Here is a 21,445-nt window from a genome sequence, read left to right as displayed (position 1 = left end):
TTAACCCATATTTTACTGAATAAGTAGCAGTACCGTATGCATAACAATACCATGCAGTTAACAGCACAAATTATACAGTAGAACTTCAATTGTCTGAACTCCTATTATCCACCTTATTAAGTCAGAATTTTGTGCAACACAGCTTCACTTAAGACATTATCTCACTGCAAAGCTTTCCTTCCTTATGTTGCACCTAATTTTATGACTGAATAAAACTACATAATGTTTCTTTTGTCTGTATTTTGATTAATGTATTGTTTCAGACCCCATATCCTAGCCATCATCATAACCACAGAAACATAACTTGTCTCCATCTCTACTCTCCCCTCACTTTCACTGAAACTCTTAACCACACTTTTTCCACATTCTGGCACTGGCTTTCCAGCACATCCCTTGTTGGCTTAATAAAGGAGCAGTGTGGATACAATTTATATTTTTAGCTTCTTCTTGGAATGATATGCAGAGATGCTAGATGAAACACAAGTCTTATTTCAACCATTTGAAAGGCAACTGGAGTAGAGAGAGGACAGGTTGACAGCATGTTTGGGTATTTGTTTTTTTTTAAATAACTGTGTATCATTTGTTCTATGTGTTCTATGTTAATCATCTTTGCTTATTCAACCTCCATTTACCACTAAAAATAAATTGGTTAAATCTTCTTCAGCTTTCTAATGCGAGTTTGCAGTTAAGCCTGTTGTGTTTTGACTGCACAACATGCAGATTACTTTCCAAAATAAACTATTAAGCTGGGTATATTGCAACTAAAAACAATCTGAACAAGGTCTTGCAAGTCAAATAATTTTTAAGTAGTCTAGATGTACATGTGTTAAAATTCAAGATCTTAGACCTGCTCTATGCCTGCAGGTTGCAGATTTGCAAGCTGACAATGAAGAAATACAACGCACTGTTCAGCAGTTGAAGAAAAAATCCCAGCGACTAACAGCAGAATTACAAGATCTCAAGCTGCACCTTGAAAGCCAACAAGGGCGTAACCATGAATTGGAAAAGAAGCAGAGAAAGTGAGTTAATTCATGCGCACAAGATGAGTGAATATAATCTCCTTAAAAACTAAGTTGTAAATGTCTATTCACGATGGGCTGGATAACAATCTTGTATACATTTCAGTTCAGTCCTATCAATTTACAGATTGTAAGGGCGTATAAAAAGTTTGATATTAGCTTATGTACTTAGAATGAAAAAAGACCATTAGGCCTGAACTCATCCTCATGTATTTTCCTCTCCCTGCATCTATGTTCATTCTGGTGAATTTGCGATATACTCCTTCCAAGGTCAATATATTCCTTCTAAGTTGCGGTGCCCAGAACTGTATGTTTTTTGCGTTTTCTCTCATTTATATATAAATGTGGTTAAAATGACTTGAAATACTTTCAGTGTATTCACACTAATTGAATGTATATTTCATTAAATAAATTTTTCTATTTCATTAATGTTTAACTGGAGGAAATTGCAACTCATGCAAGACTTTATTGACAGGTAGTTTGACATCACCGAAGTAGTGGGCATGGGGGTTTGAAAGAATTGGTGAAGAGATAGAGCAATATGCCATCTGCATACATGTTTGACACTGATAATTTGTGTATTATATCACCAAGGGGTAGCATTATAAATGAGGATTGTTGAAGAGGAAGGGCAGAGGCTAGAACTTGGACTTTGGGGGTAACCGTGTTGGGTATGGATAGAATAGCCATTATTGGCTATACTTGGGCTACAATTGGATAGTTAAGAGTGGAGCCAAATGAAAGCAGTCCCACTGAGTTGGACAGTGGAGGAGAGGCTTTGGAGAAACATGGGGCTAGATTTTATCTGGCCAGCAGGAGTAGCGGGGGTCAAATTGGGGTGGATGTGCTCACCCAGAAACCCGATGTTGTGACCTCGGTTCTGGATTTTGTCAGCAGCGGGAAAGCTCCAAGGCGGCTTTGCCACCATGAAGTGACAGGACTACGATTTGAATTGGTGAAGAGCTGGTTAGAAGGTGTTTGCATTGAATTTAAAGCAAATTTTATGGTGGGATTTCAGATTTTGTCAACAGCGCATGAGGATCGCATGCTTTCAAATCCCTTGCTGTTTAAAGGTGGCAGCACAGAGGGGCGAGGTCTCATGCCGTCACAGGAAGGCAGCCATGGGGAGAAGTGGATAAGGAAAAACGGGGGAGTGGAGGCCGTTGTCACCCTGCTGTGCTTTGCTCTCTGCAAGTGTGAGCACATTTTTGGGTGCAAGGGTGGGGTGGGCGTAAGTCTTGGATACAACGATAGGATGGGCACAGTCTTGGGTGCTGGGCTCTCTGCAAGGGTGGGCACTGAGGGGCATAAGCATGTCTTCAGAGGGTAGTGGTAATAGGTCCCAACGCAAATTCGTCTTTGCGAGGACAAGCACGGGAGGGGCAAAAATCAGCTGGCATGGATCTTGTACACCCCTCTTTGTGGAGCCTTGTGCCGCGCAGCAGTGGCTCAGAGGTAGGGAGGGCCAGGATCCAACTGGGCCCGCAAGTGTAGCTCCAATAGGAGAGTGGCAGCAGCCAGCCAAGCCACGAAAGGCCTAGCTACACCAGAGTGTGTACTGGACTCACCACAGCTACCGAGAGGCAGTGTCAGCAAAGACTGCGGTTCTCCAGGGAGGCCGTCACCGACTTTTGCACCGTGCTGCAGGACGTGCTGCTTCGGTGGAAGCTCAATGCCCGTGGCCCTGAAGATCACCACGGCACTCAACTTCTACATGTCTGGCTCTTTTCAGGGATCTGTTGGGGACATGTGGGGTCTCCCAGGTAGCAGCCATCATTGCATCAAGGAGGTGACCAATGCCTTGCTCAAGAGGGCCAACAACTATGTGCAGTACCAGAGCAACCCTGACAGTCAGGCAGAGAGGGCCATTGCTGGATTTCCCCCAGGTGCAAGGTGTTATTGACTGCATGTATGTGGCCATCAAGGCTCCCACGGAGCAGCAAGCAGCCTTCATCAACAAGAAGGGCTTTATTCACTTAGTGTACAACTGTTCTGCAACCAGTGGAAGTGCATCCTGCAGATATAGGCCTGCTTCCCGGGAAGCAGCCATGATGCCTACTTCGACAGTCCCAGGTGCCACAACATTTCAGGCCATCCGCTCACCTTCAGGGATGGATTCTCACGGAAAAGAGCTATCCATTGAAGACATGGCCACTCACGTCTATGAGGAACCCTTGCACTGCAGCAGTGGAGAGATGCAACACCTGCCATGGGTCCACCCGCACGACCATTGAGCAGGCCATTGAGCTGCTGAAGATAAGATTCCGGTGCCACAATCGATCTGGGGGAGCCCTGCGGTGTGCCCGAGTGAGGGTCATGTCTATTGTGGTGGTCTGCTGCACTCTGCACAATCTAGCACAACAGAGGCGGAGGGGAGGGGGAATCACCAGTCCTCATCCAACGAGGAGGATATGGAGAAAGTTAGTAAGCAGGCAATGCTGGATCTCGTTTCCCTTGCACTGGAGGCCAGGGCCATTGAGAGATGCACAATCGCATACATATCCACTTGCTGCCACCATGATGGCCTCTCAAAGTGAGCTCAATAAAGGCTCCTCTCACTGTATTTAGTAGCAGCAGTGTGGGGGTCCAGCAGCAGCAGTCGTTGGGAGGGTTTGTGTCCAGCAGTAGTAGTAGAGAGGGTTCCAGCAGTTGCACCAGTAGACAGAGTGTCCAGCAGCAACAGCAATAGTAGGGTGCAGTCCAACAGCAGTAGTAGCAGAGGATGGTCCAGGAGTTACAGCAGCAGCAGTAGTAGAGGGGGGGGGGGGGTCTAGGAGTTACAGCAGCAGCACCAGAGGGGTCCAGCAGTACTCCAGATTCACTGCATTAATGAAAGGTACAAGCAGGGCTGACAGCACTTTCAAGATGGTGCCAGTATCTGCATTCTCGTCAGCTGATGCTGCCAACAGCGCCTTGTAGCCCACTCCCATCCTGCAATAAGATGGGGCTTGGGCCTTGGTTATGTTAATTGACCGGCTGCACACATGACATGACTTGACAGCACCCGCTTCTGGTGTTGTTGCCAGGAGCTGCAATGAGTTGACAAAATTCAGCCCATGGTGTAGCTGATCCTGTAAAAGCCTGCAGAGATTGGGAAAGAACATTGCGCCAAGGTCACAGTAACAGAATATTGTTCATGACTTTTCTTAAGATTATTTTGATGGTAAATAGAGCAGCAGAAACCCTAATTATAGAATCAATTAAGTATTTTTGGGAGAGATTGGCACAAATTTGGGAGAGGAGAAGGATCAAGCACTTTGGAACAGTAAGGAAGCCTACAGATTGGCAGGTGTTTGCAAGGACAGAGGGGTCAAGGGTGGGTTTTTTGAGGGCGGTGATGGTCATTTTGAAAGGGGTGGGTGGGGGGGGGGGGATGGGTACAGTGCCTGAGGAGAGCCAACCATTTACAAAATGATTGTTATACATTCAGGTTTGCAGGTGTGTAACCTAGAACAGAGTTGCAGTGGTGTGGACACTTTTTTGTATGGGAATTTAAATGTGACCAATTTAATTTTCAATCCATTATTTCATGATGTACATGATATGAATCATCTTCAAAATAAAGCATAGCCATGATACTGCTATAAAATCATGTAATATGTGTGAAATCCTAAGTAACTTGACTCATCAGATTGTACTTAATCTGTATTGTTATGGTTAGAGAGTTCAAAATGGAGATTGAATCTTATATCTCTCCCCTTTCAACCACACATACATGCATCAGCACACTGTTCAAAATGAAATGCCGCTCATCTAAACCACTGAAATACATCAGGGAAAAAATGGATTTCTGTAACACATTAGCCATAAGATCCAGAGCTAACACTCGGTCACTAACAGCAAGTCAGAATTGTGCCTTATGTTGCCATAATGTTTTCTTTAACTTTTGTGTTCCAGATTTGACAGTGAGTTATCACAGGCACAAGATGAAGCTCAGCGAGAGAAGATCCATAAAGAGAAACTGAGCAGAGAAAGAGATGGTTTTATAGCTGAGATATTCAGCTTAAAGCAACAACTGGATGTACGTAATAGCATAATTATAATAAAAGATAACTTAAATAACGTGTTAGATCTAAGCAGTAGCTGTAAATATTGTATACATTAGTAACATGCAACAGATTTTATTGTAAAATTATTCTGTATACTAGCTATTAGATGGAAGGTTTAAAAAAAAATCTCAAAGAAAAATGGCATTGTCTTAAAGGCCTAAATTTGAAATATCATCTCATTGAGAAATCTAGCGATCTTTGTGGTGAGAACTTTAACTCTTTTGATGTGCATCGGTTTGTAGCATAGTTCAACAGGGATTTCCAGCATCAAACTATCTAAGCAGCCAATCGCATTAAAGAATTCTCACAGCCAACCAGGAAATGAAAAGCACTAATAATCAGATAACTTCTTAATTTTACATACAGCAAAATAAAGTGGTTTCTAGTGGCGTTCCACAGGGCTCAGCATTGGGTCCCTTGCAGTTTGTGGTATATATTAATGATTTGCACTTAAATGTGGCAGGCATGATTGAGAAATTTGCAGATGACACAAAAATTGGCTGTGTGAAGTGGATAGCTGTAGACTCCAAAATGATATCAATGGTTTGGTTTAGTGGACAGAAAAGTGGCAAATGGAATTCAGTTTGGAGAAGTGTGAGGTAATGCATTTGGGGAAGGCAAACAAAGCAAGTGAGTACACAATAAATTGGAGGATATTGAGAGGGGTAGTGGAAGTGAGAGACCTTGGAGTGCATGTCCACGGGTCCCTGAAAGTGGCAGGACAGGTAGATAAAGTGGTGAAGAAGGCATATGGAATGCTTTCCTTTATTAGCCGAGGTATAGAATACAAAAGCAGGGATGTAATGCTGGAACTGTACAAAATGCTGGTTAGGCCACAGCTGGAGTATTGCATACAGTTCTGGTCACCACATTACAGCAAGGACATGATTGCTCTGGAGAGAGTACAGAGGAGATTTACAAGAATGTTGCCAGGGCTGGAAAATTGCAGCTATAATAAAAGATTGGATACGCTAGAGTTGTTTTCCTTAGAACGAAGGAGGCTGAGGGGTGACTTAATTGAGGTGTGAAAAATTATGAGGGGCCGAGATAGAGTAGACAGGAAGGATCTGTTTCCCCTTGGGGAGAGGTCAATTACCACGGGGCACAGATTTAAGGTGATTGGTAGAAGGATTAGAGGGGACATGAGGAAAATCTTTTTCACCCAGAGGGTGGTGGGTGTCTGGAATTCGCTGCCCAGATCGGTGGTGGAAGCAAAAACCCTCAACTCATTTAAAAGGTAACCTGCAAGGCTACAGACCTGGTTCTGAAAGGTGGGATTAGAAGGGGTGACTAGTTTTTTTCAGCCGGCAAAGACATGATGGTTTAAATGCCTCTTTCGGTGCCATAACTTTTCTATGGTTCTGTGGTTCTATAAAGATTGTGATTCTGTGAAGGTAGAAGCTGAAATATCATGAGAAAACTCAAGTTTTTAATTATTTAAAAAGTCTGGTTAAAAAAATTTAGTAATTAATCATAACGGAGACAACGCAAAGATTGGCCGTGTGGTTGATAGTGAGGAGGATACTGTAGGCTGCAGGAAGATATCGATGGACTGGTCAGGTGGGCAGAAAAGTGGTAAATGGAATTCAGGCCAGAGAAGTGTGAGGTGATGCATTTGGGAGGTTAAAAAAGGAAAAGGAATACACGATTAATGGGGGAATACTGAGAGGTGTAGAGGAAGTGAGGGACCTTGAAGTGAATGCCCACAGATCACTGAAGGTAGCAGGACAGGTCGATAAGCTGGTTAAGAAGGAATATGGAATCCTTTAATAGCCAAGATATAGAATGTAAGAGCAGGGAGGTTATGCTGGAACTGTATAAATCATTGGTTAGGTCACAATTTGAGTACTGTGTGCAGTTCTGGTCACCTCATTACAGAAAAGATGTAATTGCACTAGAGAGGGTACAGAGGAGATTTACCGGGATATTGCCAGGACTGGAAAGATGCAGCTAGTAGGAAAGATTGGATAGGCTGGAGTTGTTCTCCGTGGAATAGAGAAGGCTGAGGGGAGATTTGATTGAAATGTACAAAATTGTGAGCCGCCTGGATAGAGTGGAGGTGAAGGGCCTATTTACCTTAGCAGAGAGGTCAGTGACCCGGGGGCATAGATTTAAAGTGATTGGTAGAAAGATTAAGGGAGATGAGGAAATAAAATTTCACCCAGAGGGTAGTGGGGGTCTGGAACTCACTGCCTGTATGGGTAGTAGAGGCAGAAATCCTCAACTCATTTAAAAGGTGTCTGGATATGCACCTCATGTGCCGTAACCTGCAGGGCTACGGACCAAATGCTGGAAGGTGGAATTAGGCTGGGTGGCTCGTTTTTCGGACAGTGCTGACACGATTGGCCAAGTGGCCTCTTTCTGTGCCGTAAACTTTCTATGATTCTATGAGACATTTTAACAACGTTCCACCCTCCTTGAGGTCATCCAGAACTCTGCTGCCTGTATTCTAACTCGCACCATATCCTGTTCACCCATCACCCCTGTGCTCACTGCCCTGCACGGTCTCCCAGTTCAGCAATGCCTCAATTTTTAAAATTCCCATCTTTGTTTCCAAATCCGTCCATGGCCCCACCTTCTCCTTATTTCTGTAATCTCCTCCAGCCCACAGCTCTCCAAGATATCTGCACTCCCCTAATTCTGACCTCTTGAGCAGTTTTAATCTCCCCACCATTAGTGGTTGTGCCTTCAGCTGCTTAGGCCCTAAACTCTGGGGTTACCTTCCTAAACCTCTTCGTCTCTCTATCTCTTTCCTCTTCTCAGGCGCTCCTCAAAACCTTCCTCTTTGATCAAGCTTTTGGTCATCTGCCCTAATATCTCCTCATGTGGCTCTGTGTCATATTTTGTTTTATAATACCCCTGTGTAGCACCTTGGAATGTTTTATTACATTAAAGGCACTATATAAATACAAGTTGTTGTTCAATGGTTGTTATTACTTAGATCGCCATTAAAAACCCAGTTACGCCTCATTGAACAAGGCTTAAACAATTATGGGGTTTCTAACCGATATCTCTGCTGAAAAGGGAATGTTCTGACCAGATCAATTGATTTCACTGATTGCCGGCTCTGGGGGGTTTCTGCAGCACAGCCTGTAGCAGAGCAGTGAATGACAGATGGCATTTCAGTTAATCTGCATTTGAAGTTGCGGTCTGATTCAGAGGGGTAATGACGGCGAGCATTGATAGTTCACTGTCAAAAGCCCTGTAAATTCCGGGCCAGTAGTTCAGCCACATTTGATTTATTAATAAGACTTAAGCATCTGCAAATTACTGAAAACCAAGGGCCATAAGACTTTTTGATCCTCATAAGCCAGTAGGCAAATGTATTTATTGCTTTATTTTGTTAAGCAAATTTCACAGTCTCTCATCTCTGGTATCATACCAGTAAATGTCCTCTACACATTTTACAAGGCTTCGATATCCTTCCTAAAATGTGATGCCCAAAATTTGACGCAATACTCTAGCTGAGGCTGTCATTGAAATTGTTTTAGTTGAGTTCAAAACAGTTTTGAAAAGAAGGAAGCTTATTCCCAACTCTCCAGAATTATATATTGAGAAAGAAAATTCAGCCATTGCATTTGAAAACAGCAATTCAACAGTCCATATATTCACTCATGTTAGGTCTATACATTTAAAAAGCTTGATATTCAATGCACATGGATTTGGGTTGTCGAAGCAGTATCCTCGTGGTGGCCTGTTTTCTGCATGCAGAATTATACAAAATATGAAATTTATTCTTCATCAGAGAATTTGGAATCTGTTTTTCATGGGGTTGCAACCTCTTACTGTTTCTCATATTCTCCGCTCGAAAACGATGGAGAGATCAGTTAACACTAGTATATCTCTTCACTGTGATTTCAAAGCAGTATACCAATTAAACTCGTATGAAGCAATTCTGTCTTTTCAGTCTTCAACAAAGCCTGGTTGTTTTATAAAATAATTAATTAACTGCTACTTTCTAAATTTCATTAGCTATATTCATTTATTTTGTGGTCATAGTGTCATCTGAATTACCCATCAGATCATAACCAAATGACTCATTTACAGCTATTGTTTTAAATGTAACTAGTGAATTGCTGATTTTTTATTTTTCTCTATGTTGAATACTAGGACAAAGATTCTGAAATCATCACCATAACCCAAAAAGTAGAGCGTCTAGATGCAGAACTGCAGGATCTATCCTCTCAAGAATCTAAGGATGAAGCTTCACTTGCTAGAGTGAAGAAGCAGGTGCGTGACTTGGAGGCCAAAGTTAAGGACCAGGAAGAGGAGCTAGATGAACAAGCTGGGACTATTCAGATGCTGGAGCAGGTATAATCATTTCCTTGTTATGAAGGTTTTGGAATGTATCTGGAAACATGATTCTTATTAGACAGTTGTAGAATTGTTTTCTTAGGAGTTGGAAATAAAATGTACTGTGTTATCGAGCTATGGATGAAACTTTGCCCTTTTTGACTTTAGAGTTCTCGATCTCAGCTGTATCTTTTGTGTAGTATGTAAAGTGGCCCCTAAGCACTGCTGGGTATTGTGGGAAGCTACCCTGGACTATTTCAGTATGTCTCTCAGTAGGTTTCAGAGCAGTATTGGCAGAGGAGGTCTAGAAGCAGATGACTATTTGTTTGGCCAGCGATTGTGTGTGAAGACACTCAACTTCTAGGAAAGACAGATAAATGCAATTATATTAAGGGGACATGCCACCCCTGCAAGCCCCAGCCACCCAAAAATGAACTTAAAATGCAGGAACCTTCTTTATTTCTGAGGACTACTTGTCCTCGATGTACAACATTTTTGATGATTTCAAGTGCCTCAGCTATGCATAAGCAATTTCCCTCATTTTTGAAAAAAATTTTTTTATCTCCTAACAGTAATTATGCCTCACTGTTTTGATTACTTTCTTTGTTTTATTTTTGATTATAATTTAGATTTTGTTTGGAGAATTTTGCTGTGAAGGGCATGCCACCAGAAATATAATTTGTTCTGCAGTTTGTTAGCTATCTGAAACAGCACTATGTCAGTATTCCTCGTCATTCTTAAGGAAGCAAACATTATCAATCCATTCATTTAGGCTTTTGCCTTGCTCATTCCCATTAGCTGTGGCATTCTGCCATGCTGCATTAAGAATTTCCATGTCAGTCAGCAATCTGAATGTTAGGACTTCCTTATCAACACTGACAATGCCAGGTTGAAGACACAATGGAGAACTCATGGTCAAAGTGGCTAGTTGCTTCAGAGATGGCAGTTGGTGTCTGCGCAGGATCAGTGACCGACTCAGATACAGTTGCTTCCTTTGCTGGCAGAATTAACTTAATGCTGAAAACAGTTGTTAGTGAATATTCCTTTCAGATTTGGGCACTTCATATGAGATTTTCCACCTGAGAAACTTTCATTGAAGAAAGCTAGAACTCTGGGTGTGGCTTATTTCAAAAAATCAGTTTAATCAGCATTAAGTTTCTTATGAACATTTGTTTTTAAAAAGCAATAGACCACTTGGTATATCAAGCCAGTCCCATCCTGCATGGCGTAACTTGCACAGACAGGCACCCCCATCACCTTTCATTCTTCTGGGAGAGGCAAAAGGCTAGAGGGGAAAAAAAGACCAATTTTGAGAAAAAGAAACTGAAATTGCACTTCAGTCCCCAAAAGTATCCAGCAAACTCCAATAGACCATCGTGACTGTGTAACAAAACTCCCAGTCATACCTCTATCTTCTATATGTTGCAAAGTTTGCCACTGACAGGAATTCATCCTCCTCCCTTTTGACTGTTTGCAGTGAATCTGCACTTGTTCTATGTGTTGGCAGCTTAGTCCAAAAATACTTGGCTCTGCAAAAATAAATACACCCAGCATCTAACCTGGTTCTGTGCTTTTTGTAACTTGTACATATGTCCCCATTACTACGTAGCCTAACCAGTTGGAACAATTCTATCTTTCATTATTTTAGAACTTAGTCCTATCTCTTCAAAGTCTATGCTTTTCCAAAGTAAAAAGCCTAGCTGTTTAAAGGCCCTTAAACTAGATATCTTTCTTTTGAGCCTCCTTTGAGCCTTTATGTTTCCCCATCCATTCTTGATGTGCCTGACCAAGTCCTTATACAAATAATGGATAGTTTTTCTTGTTTGAAATTTAATTGCCCTAGCAATACATTCTAACATCTTATTTTCTTTCACAATAATCTTGTAGCACTGGTCTAGAGCTTCCAATGACTCATGCATTATAACCCCTAGATTCTGGTCATGTTCTGCAGCCTAGAAATACAACTATTCGAGGTGTGTATGTATATGCTTGGCATTGCCTCTACCTATGTGTATCACATGCTATTTGTCTGCATTAAAAGACATCTGCCAAACACAGGGCCCATTTCCCCCAATTCATCTTGATCCACTTGCAATTAATCTTTGTTTCATACAAAGTTCTTTCTCACGCACACACTGCCTCATGGATGTCCAATTTTGGGTGATCTTTTCTTAGTCTGTCCACTTAGCATAGTGATAGTGCCAGATTCTGATGGTGAGATAAGATTATGTCTTCACAAGGGCTGTGCACTGGCCACTTTTGCCAGTACTATTTTGGACAGCTGTGTATACGAAAGGTAGGTTGGTGAGGACAAGGTCAAGCAAGGTTGTTCCTTGTGTTAATTCCATCAATTTCTGACACGGTTCCAGTCTGCAGCTATGTTTTGCAAATCTTGGCCAGCTCAATTAATGTGATACTGCCAAGCCACCCTTGCTGGTGGACATGAAGTCCCCCCATCCAGAATACATTCCGTACCCTTGCCTCCCTCAGAACTTTCTCTAAGTGATCTTCAATATAGAACAGTACTCATATATCAGTTGAAGGAGGTGGTGGTGGTGATCAGCCAGAGGTTTCCTTTCCCTCTCAACTTGAAGCCATGTGACTTCATGTGGTTTAGAGTTAATATTGAGGACTCCTAGAGCCATTCTCACTCAACTGTGCCTTGACTTTTGATGGGTCTATCTTGCCAATGGGACAGGCCGTACCCAGAGATGGTGAGGGAAGAGTCTGGGATGTTGGTGGATAGTCATATTCGCAAAATCTGTCAGACTGTTACTTCACTTGTCTGTGGGACAGCTTTCCCAGCTTGTGCACCAGTCCTGATATGTTGGTGAGGTTTTTGCAGGATTGTCTGGGCTAAATTTGCTGTAGTTTTATCATATTATAATTAACCCCAAAATATAATGCTCGTCAAGGGCTTATGCATTGAACATGAGAACAGGCTGTCACAATTGTAAAAGGAAAGATCAAAAATCAGTAATTTTGAAGTTGGATAAGCTAGTTGTTCCACAGATAGTTACTTGGAAGGCTATTCTAAATAGGAGGTTGGTGACTATGAAAATTTGTACTTTGCACTTAAGCATCAGTGCAACACTGAAAAGTTGTTCCAGGTTTGAGCCAGTCAAGTTCCTTTTTAGTCTCTGGGATAAGAAGAGAAAAATCCGCCAACGTTTCCATACCTGATTGTTATTCACTGAACTTTGCTAGGTGTGAGTGTGTCATTACTGGGCATGAACAAGATCAAGCTTAGTGTGACAAGTGTACCGTTAAGTCACCATGCAGTGCTCACGCAAGGTACTGGAGGACCACTGGCAGCCAAGAGTTAATACCATGGGGTGAAAAGAGACCATTTTCAAATAAGTAGTTTTTTCTGTAAATATATTCATGGGCCGTTAGTTGTCAAGGCAATTCAGCATTCCCAGTGTATAATGTTGTTGCCCAAATTTAGGCCAAGCTTCGATTGGAAATGGAAATGGAAAGGCACAGACAAACTCAAGCAAAGGAGATTGAGAGCAAAGAGGAGGAGGTGGAAGAAATTAGACAGTCTTCCCAGAAGAAGGTAAGCTTTATTACTACAATAAATGACATAGAAATGTTTCTGTTAAATGAATATTGATTGAAAATCAAATTTTAGTCTGTACATGTTACATGTTTGTAGCTGTCACATTATACCCACTCACATTCAGTATCCCATTGTATTTGTCTTGTATAGCATCAAAATAGAGCAAGTTAAAAGTAAGATAAGGATATGCAGCAGTTAGGTTTTGTATTTATAGTGAACATCATTTAAAATCACTACTAATAGAGATGCCACTTAAGATTATACGCATTTATCCATGAAAAACGTTTATTATAATGTTAAACAAAGAGAGATTTCAGTGCTTGTTACATAATAAAATTTGCAGCAGCTTGCATAAAGCTCCTTTAATGCTGATTAAAATAATTCCTCAGTACCTTGGTTCCGATCTAAAATCCGATCTTGTTTATAATTGCTTTTATGTTTTAAAAAAAAAAATAACTCTAACACTTGCATATAAACAGTTAACAAAGTTCCATGCAAGTAATTCATTAAGCATTTATGGTATGTATTACTAGATATTTGGTAGAAGGTACCAGAAAGTAAATTGAAAGGTTGGGAACAGCAACATGTTTGGGAGTATGAGTGAAACTTAATTTTAATATTAGTGTGTTGATACATGGCTTTGTGTCATTCAAGTTTATTGGTAGAACACCTAGTCATTTTCTGATAAGGTGGTATGGCAGTTATAGTCCAGAGCATATCATCTTCTCTAGGCTAGTTCCATAACATGCATATTCATGCCAGCCTTTTAGGAAAAAATAACTGTTTCTACAGGGCAAATAGCTTCTTCAATTAGCCAATAGATGGACTACTTAGGACTTTTGTTAGAGCAAGGATATATTGAGATTGGTTAAATTCCATTAAGATGCCTGTTGCCCTAAGAATGAGTCAGTTGGTCATTCATCAGCCTTTTGCACCTTGTAGTGTGGCCAAAAGATGTGATTCATGCAAGCTATTCCATCACATCTTCTCCAGTATTCCTGGGGGGAAACTTGTGGATTATTGATACGAAAGATATTAGATGAAGTATTTCCAATTGAATATTTAAATTTATCCACCTTTCAGATTGTTGGACTAATCCAAGATACACACCTTCCCAATATCCTTCTCATTGTACAGAGATTGTAATGTTTAGGTCGCGATCACTTGTATTTTAAGCTTGCTGGGTGAAAAGAATGAAGCAAAAGGTCATTGAAACGTAGGAACGTAGGAGTAGGCCATTTGGTCCGTCGAGTCTGCTCCACCATTCAGCTAGATCATGGCTGATATTCTACCTCAATGCTATTTTCCCGCACTATCCCCATATCTCTTGATACCTTTTAATATCTAGAAATCTATCGATCTATATCTTGAACATACTCAATAACTGACCTTCCACAGCCTTCTGGGGTACAGAATTCCAAAGATTCACCACCCTCTGAGTGAAGAAATTCCTCCTCATCCCAGGCCTATTCTTACTCTGAAACTGTGTCCCCTGGTTCTAGACCACCCCCACCCAGCAAGGGGAAACATCCTTCCTGTATCTAGCCTGTCGAGTTAGTGAAAAATAATAGGACCACCATTGTTAGAGGTCATAGTGCTTTGCCTTGATTTGAGGGTCAGAGGTGAAATGTTGCATTTGAAGGCTGTCAAGACTGAATTCTGTGATTAAGACTGCTATATTGTTACTTCATGCCATCTGTGTCAGACATTTAAGTAATAATCAAACTAGGAGTATAATCCCCTATCTTTTGCTACAAGGAGTTGTGGGGGAGGGGTGGGGGTGGGGTGGGGGGGGGAGGGGGAAGTGGGTTGTGTCAGATTTTCTTTTGTTGCAGTTTTTAATTAACTACCACTGAACGTCTTTTAGCATACTTTGAAGTTACTGTGCAGTACAATATATGCTAATGAGATAGAGGCTTTTGCATTATTTCATTTTCATTTTTATTAATAAAACTTAGCTAGTGTTCGGATAAAATTCTGCCTATGATTAATATTTTCTATGGCAGATCAGAATTAATCAGAGGATTCTATTTATACTGTTGCAATTACATTATAACAAACTTTTACAACATTAAATTTTGAATGCATCTCACACTTTTATTACTTACATGAAATTCATATTGTCAGTTTATCAGTCAACCAGATTAATTAGAAATCTCAAAACATTGCCTAATAGGGTGTAATTACCCTATATCTGGCTTGCACATGAAGTGAAAGTGCCGAATGATTTTCACAGCAAAACTTGCTTGATTTATTGATTCCTTTTAGGAATTAGTCAATATTGGTTGACTAATTCTCTGACCTCAGGCAGCCTTTTCTATCACATAGTGTTATCCAGTAAACTAGGTATTAAAGCAAGATAAGTTGACAGTGAATTTGCCAAAGATTTCATGCAAATTGGTTAGTGTGTGAGTTTTGCAAGCTCCTGGGCTTGCTGTTAGTCAGAGCACTTTATCACAGCAGAACCACTACAAATTAAGGGAGGAGGAAAGAAAAGAGAAATGTTTAGCTTTCCAGTGTCCTGGATACTACAAAGTAGAGAGTGGTAGCAATGTCAATATAATGTAAATGTGTCTTAAAATAACATTTGCAAAATTGAAAATTATTTTTAGTTACATGTTGACCTTTCTTAAGACCATTTTTGATTGCAATAAAGTAAATTTAATTTTGTTTTTACTTGATTTGGAATGGTTTGCCTGGACTGTTTGTTCATTATGTTGATAAAAGTGTGATGTTATTACTTGTACGGAACTGTAAAAGTATATCAAAATATTAAAATACATAACTTTTTATATAGTCTTCCTTAACATCCACAGCTATCCACGATTTTGTTGGCTGATTTTAATTAATAACAATTGTTTGCAGTTACATAGTGTTTTTAACTTAGAGAACATCCCGAGGCCACTTCACAGATTGACAAGAAAACACACGGTGAATCAGGAAGGGAGAGATTAGCAGGATTGCCCAAAAGCTTGTTTGAAGATATAGGTTTTGAAAAGTTTTTAAAAGAGGGGAGCTTTATTTACAGAGAATTACAGGGAGTAGGACACATGTGATTGAAGGCTTAAGTGTTACAAGAGGAAGTTGTGATTCATCCAAGATAGTATGTTATATGAGCAGTGCTGCTACATGGAGACATTGTGGTAGGTGAAAAGATGGAGCCCAGTGTCATTAGCATAGAAGTGGAAGCTGACCTGATGCCTGTAGAGGATATCACTGAGGTGGACAGGCTTTGGGGAGTCAGGAGATGAGTTACTCGTCACAGCATTCCCAGCCTCTGACCAGTGCTTGTAGCCATGTTATTTCTATGGCTGGTCCAGTTAAGTTTGTGGTCAATGGTAACCCCAAGGATATTAGTGATGGACGGAATTCAGTGATGGAAATGCCAGTGAACATCAAGGAGAAGTGAAAGCAGAAATAAATCTGAAATAAAAACAAAGTGCTGGAAATACTTAGGTCTTTCAGCATCTGTGGAGAGAGAAACAAAGTTAAAGTTTCAAGTCTGTGTCCTTTCATTAGAACCTTATCTCTCTTTCTCTCTCCACAGATGCTGCTGAACCTGCTGAGTATTTCCAGCACTTTTTTATATCAAGGGGAGATGGTTAGATTCTCACTTATTGGAATTGGTCATTGCCTGGTATTTGTGTGGTATGAATGTTAATTGATTAGTTGCCACTTAACAGCTGAAGCCTGAATGTTGTCCAGTTCTTAGTCCATGCCTGCATGGACTACTTCAGTAGCTGAAAAGTTGCAAATGGCACTGAACACTGTGTAGTCATCAGTGAACATCCCCACTTCTGACCTTATGATAGAGGGAAGGTCATTGATGAAGCAGCTGACGACAGTTGAGCCTAGGACTCTACATTGAGGAGTTCCAGTAGCGATGTGCTGGTACTGAGATGAGTGACCTCCAACAACCACAGCCATCTTCCTTTCTGTTGGGTGTGACTCCAACTAGTGGCAAGTTTTCTGCCAATTCCCATTGACTTCAATTTTGCTCGGGCTCCTTGATGCCACTCTCGGCCAAATGCTGTCTTAATTACACAATGAGGTGACATTTTGCACAGGATACTACCTCAAAGATTCTAATTAATAATTGGCGTGCAAATAACTGATAACAAAGGTGTTTGAATTTCAGCTCAGTGTTGGCTTTTGTGCGTGCTTACAATAAAGAAGTCCATAAACCAATTAAATAAAGTCTATTTGTTTTATTGAAAGATCCTTTGTTATGAAAGCTTGGAATCTGATACAGTTATGCTTTTGATCATTTTGCCAGTTAAAACAATTTGAGCTACAGTTAGAAGAAGAGTATGATGACAAACAGAAAATTCTGAGAGAGAAGAGAGATCTGGAGAGCAAACTGTCTGCAGTCAGTGAACAGGTAACATTTATAAAATCTTGCAGAAATGATGTCTTTTAAGAATTGAGCAAATGTATGCAGTTTTGTGATTTTTTTTTTCAATAACCCAATATCAGTGTTCAGTATTTACAATAAGTTAAGACCTTGACATTAGCAGAACTATAAAAACTTAGATTAGAGTAAGCTGCTGTCCCACGAGAGCCTAAAATCAGTAATGAGGAAAAGCAGACCATTCAGCTGGCTCCTCTGGTCATCAACACAAGAATGGAAATATCAGATCAAATGGCCTGTTTCTATTCCATCCATTCAATGTAAAGGAAAAGTTGAAGTGCCCTCCATGCCAAGTTTGAAGAAAGCATACTGTTTGGAAAATATATGGGGGTAGCTGCCATCCCTGAGCAGAACTGACTGGCCAAAAATCCCAATGGGAGATCCAGTCCACTTTGAGGATTGGATCTTGACAGCACAGGGCCGATGGGCAAGGGTGGGAAAGCAGGTGCCCCAGGACAGGTCTGCAGCTCCAGCCCCGTGAAATATCAACTAAAACTTACCTGCTGGGCTCCTCTTTGGCTGGATCCCCAGTTGATACTCTGCAGAGCATGCAAAGCACATGCTCTGTCCAGTACGGTCTTAAAATGAGAATTGGGTCCTGTGACTGTCATAGGACTCTGATTTGCATATTAAAAAGGCTGACAGCTTAATTTGGATGGGCAGTGTGATCACCTAGTGGTAGGTCTTGGGGAAGATCAGCAGGAACAAGGAGGTAAGTCATTCCATGCGATTTTCAGGGCGCGACTGCCCTGTTTCTGTTGGGTGGAAGACCTCAAGATCCCCATAGTGCCATACATGCCACTTTTATATTGAATTTTACTTGGAGTGTGAGAAAGATGGGTTGAATCAAATTATTTTAGATAAGTTTCAATGGTTAAAGCTTGGAAATGCCAGAATTATGATTACAATTTTGATGTAAAACATACAAAATTTCTTAGAATAAATAATTTTTTGGAGTGTTCATTATTTTAGTTTTCACCAATTCAATAGAACATTTTTATTGCAAAATAGAAAATTAATTGTATTTGTAAGTTTGATGTTTTTAGGATGATGCAAGAAGTTCAAATCTAGTACAGTCTCAATATGTAGCTTCTTCCTAGGATTTTGTGAGCTTGATTTTTTTTTTAAACTAGGTTAGCGAACGAGATTTTGAAACTGAAAAGAGGCTGCGCAAGGACCTTCGGCGCACAAAAGCCCTTCTGGCAGATGCACAAATAATGCTGGATCACTTCAAGAATAATGCACCCAGCAAACGGGAAATCGCACAGTTGAGAAACCAGGTAACATTTCCTAGTCCTGTTCATCATTTTAAGCTACAGTTTCTCAAAGTTATAATGTTCTTCAATATTACTGTTTAGTGGAAGGTTAACTACTGAAGCTGATACAAAAGAAAACTATTTTACAAAGTACAATAGAATTAAAAATATAAAAGTCACTACACTCCGATGGTATCCCAGAATGCTGAAGGAGATTGAAAAGATGGTAGTGCAGCACGAACTGTAACTTCCACAAATCTTTAGAAACAGGAATTGGCCAAAGCAACAGAATGTGTTAAATGTTAAAACCCTATTGAAGGAAGGATAGGAACCTCACTAATACCTCACTATCGATCCAATTGCACACACCTTATGAATAGTTCTGTCAGTCAAGAAACTGTAGGCCAGTTGGCCTCATCTCATTTTGTGTAACTAATGAAAGTCCAACCACCCCTCCCCACTCCCCGCAAATACTCCTTTACCAAAGGAATTAAAAAGCCCTAAGGTAGATGATCTTTCCCCATAGCTCAGTTCTCTAAATTCAGGAATTCACCTTGCTGCTGTCAGCTGGAATATCAGAATGGTACAACACAAAAGGTGGCCATTTGGCCCATCGAGTCTGCACTGGCTCTTTCAAAGAGCAATTCAGTTAGTCCTCCTTACCCACTCTTTCCCCATATACCTGCAGTTTTATCTCCTTCAAGTATTTATCCAATTCTCGTTTGAAGGCTACTTTTGAATCCACTAACTTATCAGGCAGTGAATTCCAAATCCTAAACACTCGCTAAAAATGTTTTTTCCCTCCAATAGCTACATCTTCCCTGTAATAGAGACCAGAACTGATTCACTACTCTTGACGAAGCCTCATGAGATGTATATGTCACACCATGAACCATGCATTCCACCATGTCTTTTCTTCACCACCTGCAAATGTTCAACCAATAGTTTTAATAAGCTCTCCACTAAAACCTGCAGGCTTCTTTCCTGCTCTGCTCCTCAAGCACATTGGCACTGAATCTGTGATCTACATTTTCACTGCTACCTAGTTTAATCGTTTTATTTTGTGTTAACATTGAACTCTAACTGTCTCCTCTTTGCTCATTGCCCTAACCTTTCTAGGTCCTTTTGGGATAACATACATAGGGTGAAGTGGCCAACAATGCTATCCAATTTGGTGTACCCAATCTTAAAACCTTGAGCAGTATTCTGTCCTTTAAATCATTCATAAAAATTACAAATAATAATTGTAAGTGGGACTCCACTGGCAACAGGTTTCCACTCTGACATTTCCCTTTTGCCATGCCATGAATCAGCCTAATACCTCACCATCTGTCCCAATTGCACATACCTTATGCAGAGGTCTGTTATGTGACACAGTGTCTGATTTTTTTTTTTGATTCACTCATGTGATGTGGGCATTGCTGGCAAGGTCAGAGTTTATTGCCCATCCTGAATTGCCCTTGAGAAGGTGGTGGTGAACCATTGCAGACCATGTGGAGTAGGTACACCCACAGTGCTGTTAGTTAGGGAATTTCAGGGTTTTGACAGTGACAGTGAAGAAATGGTGATATATCTCTAAGTTGGAGGCTGAGGTGGGGGGCTAACTTATAGGTGGTGGCATTCCTACGTGTCTGCTGCCCTTGTTCTTCTAGGCAGTAGATGCCACAGGTTTGGAAGGTGCTTTCAAAGAAGCCTTGGAGATTTGCTGCAGTGCATTTTGTATATGGTACACGTACTGCAACCATGGTGTGCCTGTGTTGGAGGGAGTGAATGTTTAAGATGGTGGATGGGGTGCCAGTCAAGCGAGCTGCATTGTCTTGGATGGGTCGAGCTTCTTGAGTGCTGCTGGAGCTGCACTCACCCAAGCAAGTGGAGAGTATTCCGTTACACTCCTGACTTAGAAACATAAAAAATAGGAGCAGTAGTAGGCCACTCGGCCCTTCGAGCCTGCTCCGCCGTTCATTATGATCATGGCTGATCATCCAACTCAGTAGCCTGTTCCCGCTTTCGCCCCATACCCTTTGATCCCTTTAGAACCAAGAGCTATATCTAACTCCTTCTTGAAAACATACAATGTTTTGGCCTCAACTGCTTTCTGTGGCAGCAAATTCCACAGGCTAACCACACTCTGGGTGAAAGAATTTCTCCTCATCTCAGTCCTGAAAGGTTTACCCCGTATCCTTAGATTATGACCCCTGGTTCTGGACTCTCCCACCATCGGGAACATCCTTCCTGCATCTACCCTGTCAAGTCCTGTTAGAATTTTATAGGTTTCTATGAGATTCCCCCCTCACTCTTCTGAACTCCAGCGAATGTAATCCTAACCGACTCAATCTCTCCTCATATGTCAGTCCAGCCATTCCAGGAATCAGTCTGGTAAACTTGTAGCCATGTAGATGGTGGACATGCTTATGGGAGTCAGGGGACTACTTGCCACAGAATATCCAGCCTCTGGCCTGCTCTTGTAGCTACAGTATCTATATGGCTGGTCCAGTTAAGTTTCTGGTCAATGGTGACACCCCCCTCCCCCCCACCAAGGATGTTGATGATGGGGGGGCAGTTCAGTGATGGTAATCCTTATGAATGTCAAGGGATGGTGCTTAAACTCTTGTTGGAGATGGTCATCACCTGACATTTGTGTGGTACAAATGTTACTTGCCAAATATCAGCTCCAGCTGATGCCTTCCTGAAGGATGCGCATGTTAGATCTTCAGCCTCAACCCTTTGTTACCTGGTCTGTAATCTTGTCAAAAAAAGTTCCTGTCTATAATATCGAACATAAATTTTTCTCTTATTATTTCCATGTTCCGTCACTGCTTCAAATATCGACTCCACTGTGTTTTAATGGGATATGG

General features: G+C 41.1%; 1 protein-coding gene across 16 annotated transcripts in view; it reads left to right on the top strand.

Annotated features, from left to right (window-relative positions):
• The window catches only part of myo18ab (myosin XVIIIA b), a 346,088-nt gene that overhangs the window by 279,797 nt on the left and 44,846 nt on the right, over positions 1 to 21,445 (top strand). For all 16 annotated transcript variants that reach the window (XM_068010423.1, XM_068010422.1, XM_068010417.1 and 13 more), the window contains 6 exons: positions 865 to 1,019; positions 4,917 to 5,040; positions 9,179 to 9,379; positions 12,810 to 12,920; positions 17,200 to 17,304; positions 18,468 to 18,614. In XM_068010423.1, coding sequence (XP_067866524.1) covers positions 865 to 1,019; positions 4,917 to 5,040; positions 9,179 to 9,379; positions 12,810 to 12,920; positions 17,200 to 17,304; positions 18,468 to 18,614 — 843 coding nt within the window. The remainder of the gene's footprint in view (positions 1 to 864; positions 1,020 to 4,916; positions 5,041 to 9,178; positions 9,380 to 12,809; positions 12,921 to 17,199; positions 17,305 to 18,467; positions 18,615 to 21,445) is intronic.

The sequence above is a fragment of the Heterodontus francisci genome, chromosome 30 (genome assembly GCF_036365525.1).
Source record: "Heterodontus francisci isolate sHetFra1 chromosome 30, sHetFra1.hap1, whole genome shotgun sequence".
Lineage (NCBI taxonomy): Eukaryota > Metazoa > Chordata > Chondrichthyes > Heterodontiformes > Heterodontidae > Heterodontus > Heterodontus francisci.
The sequence above is the reverse complement of the archived record's forward strand: the minus strand, read 5'-3'. Positions and strand labels throughout refer to the sequence as shown.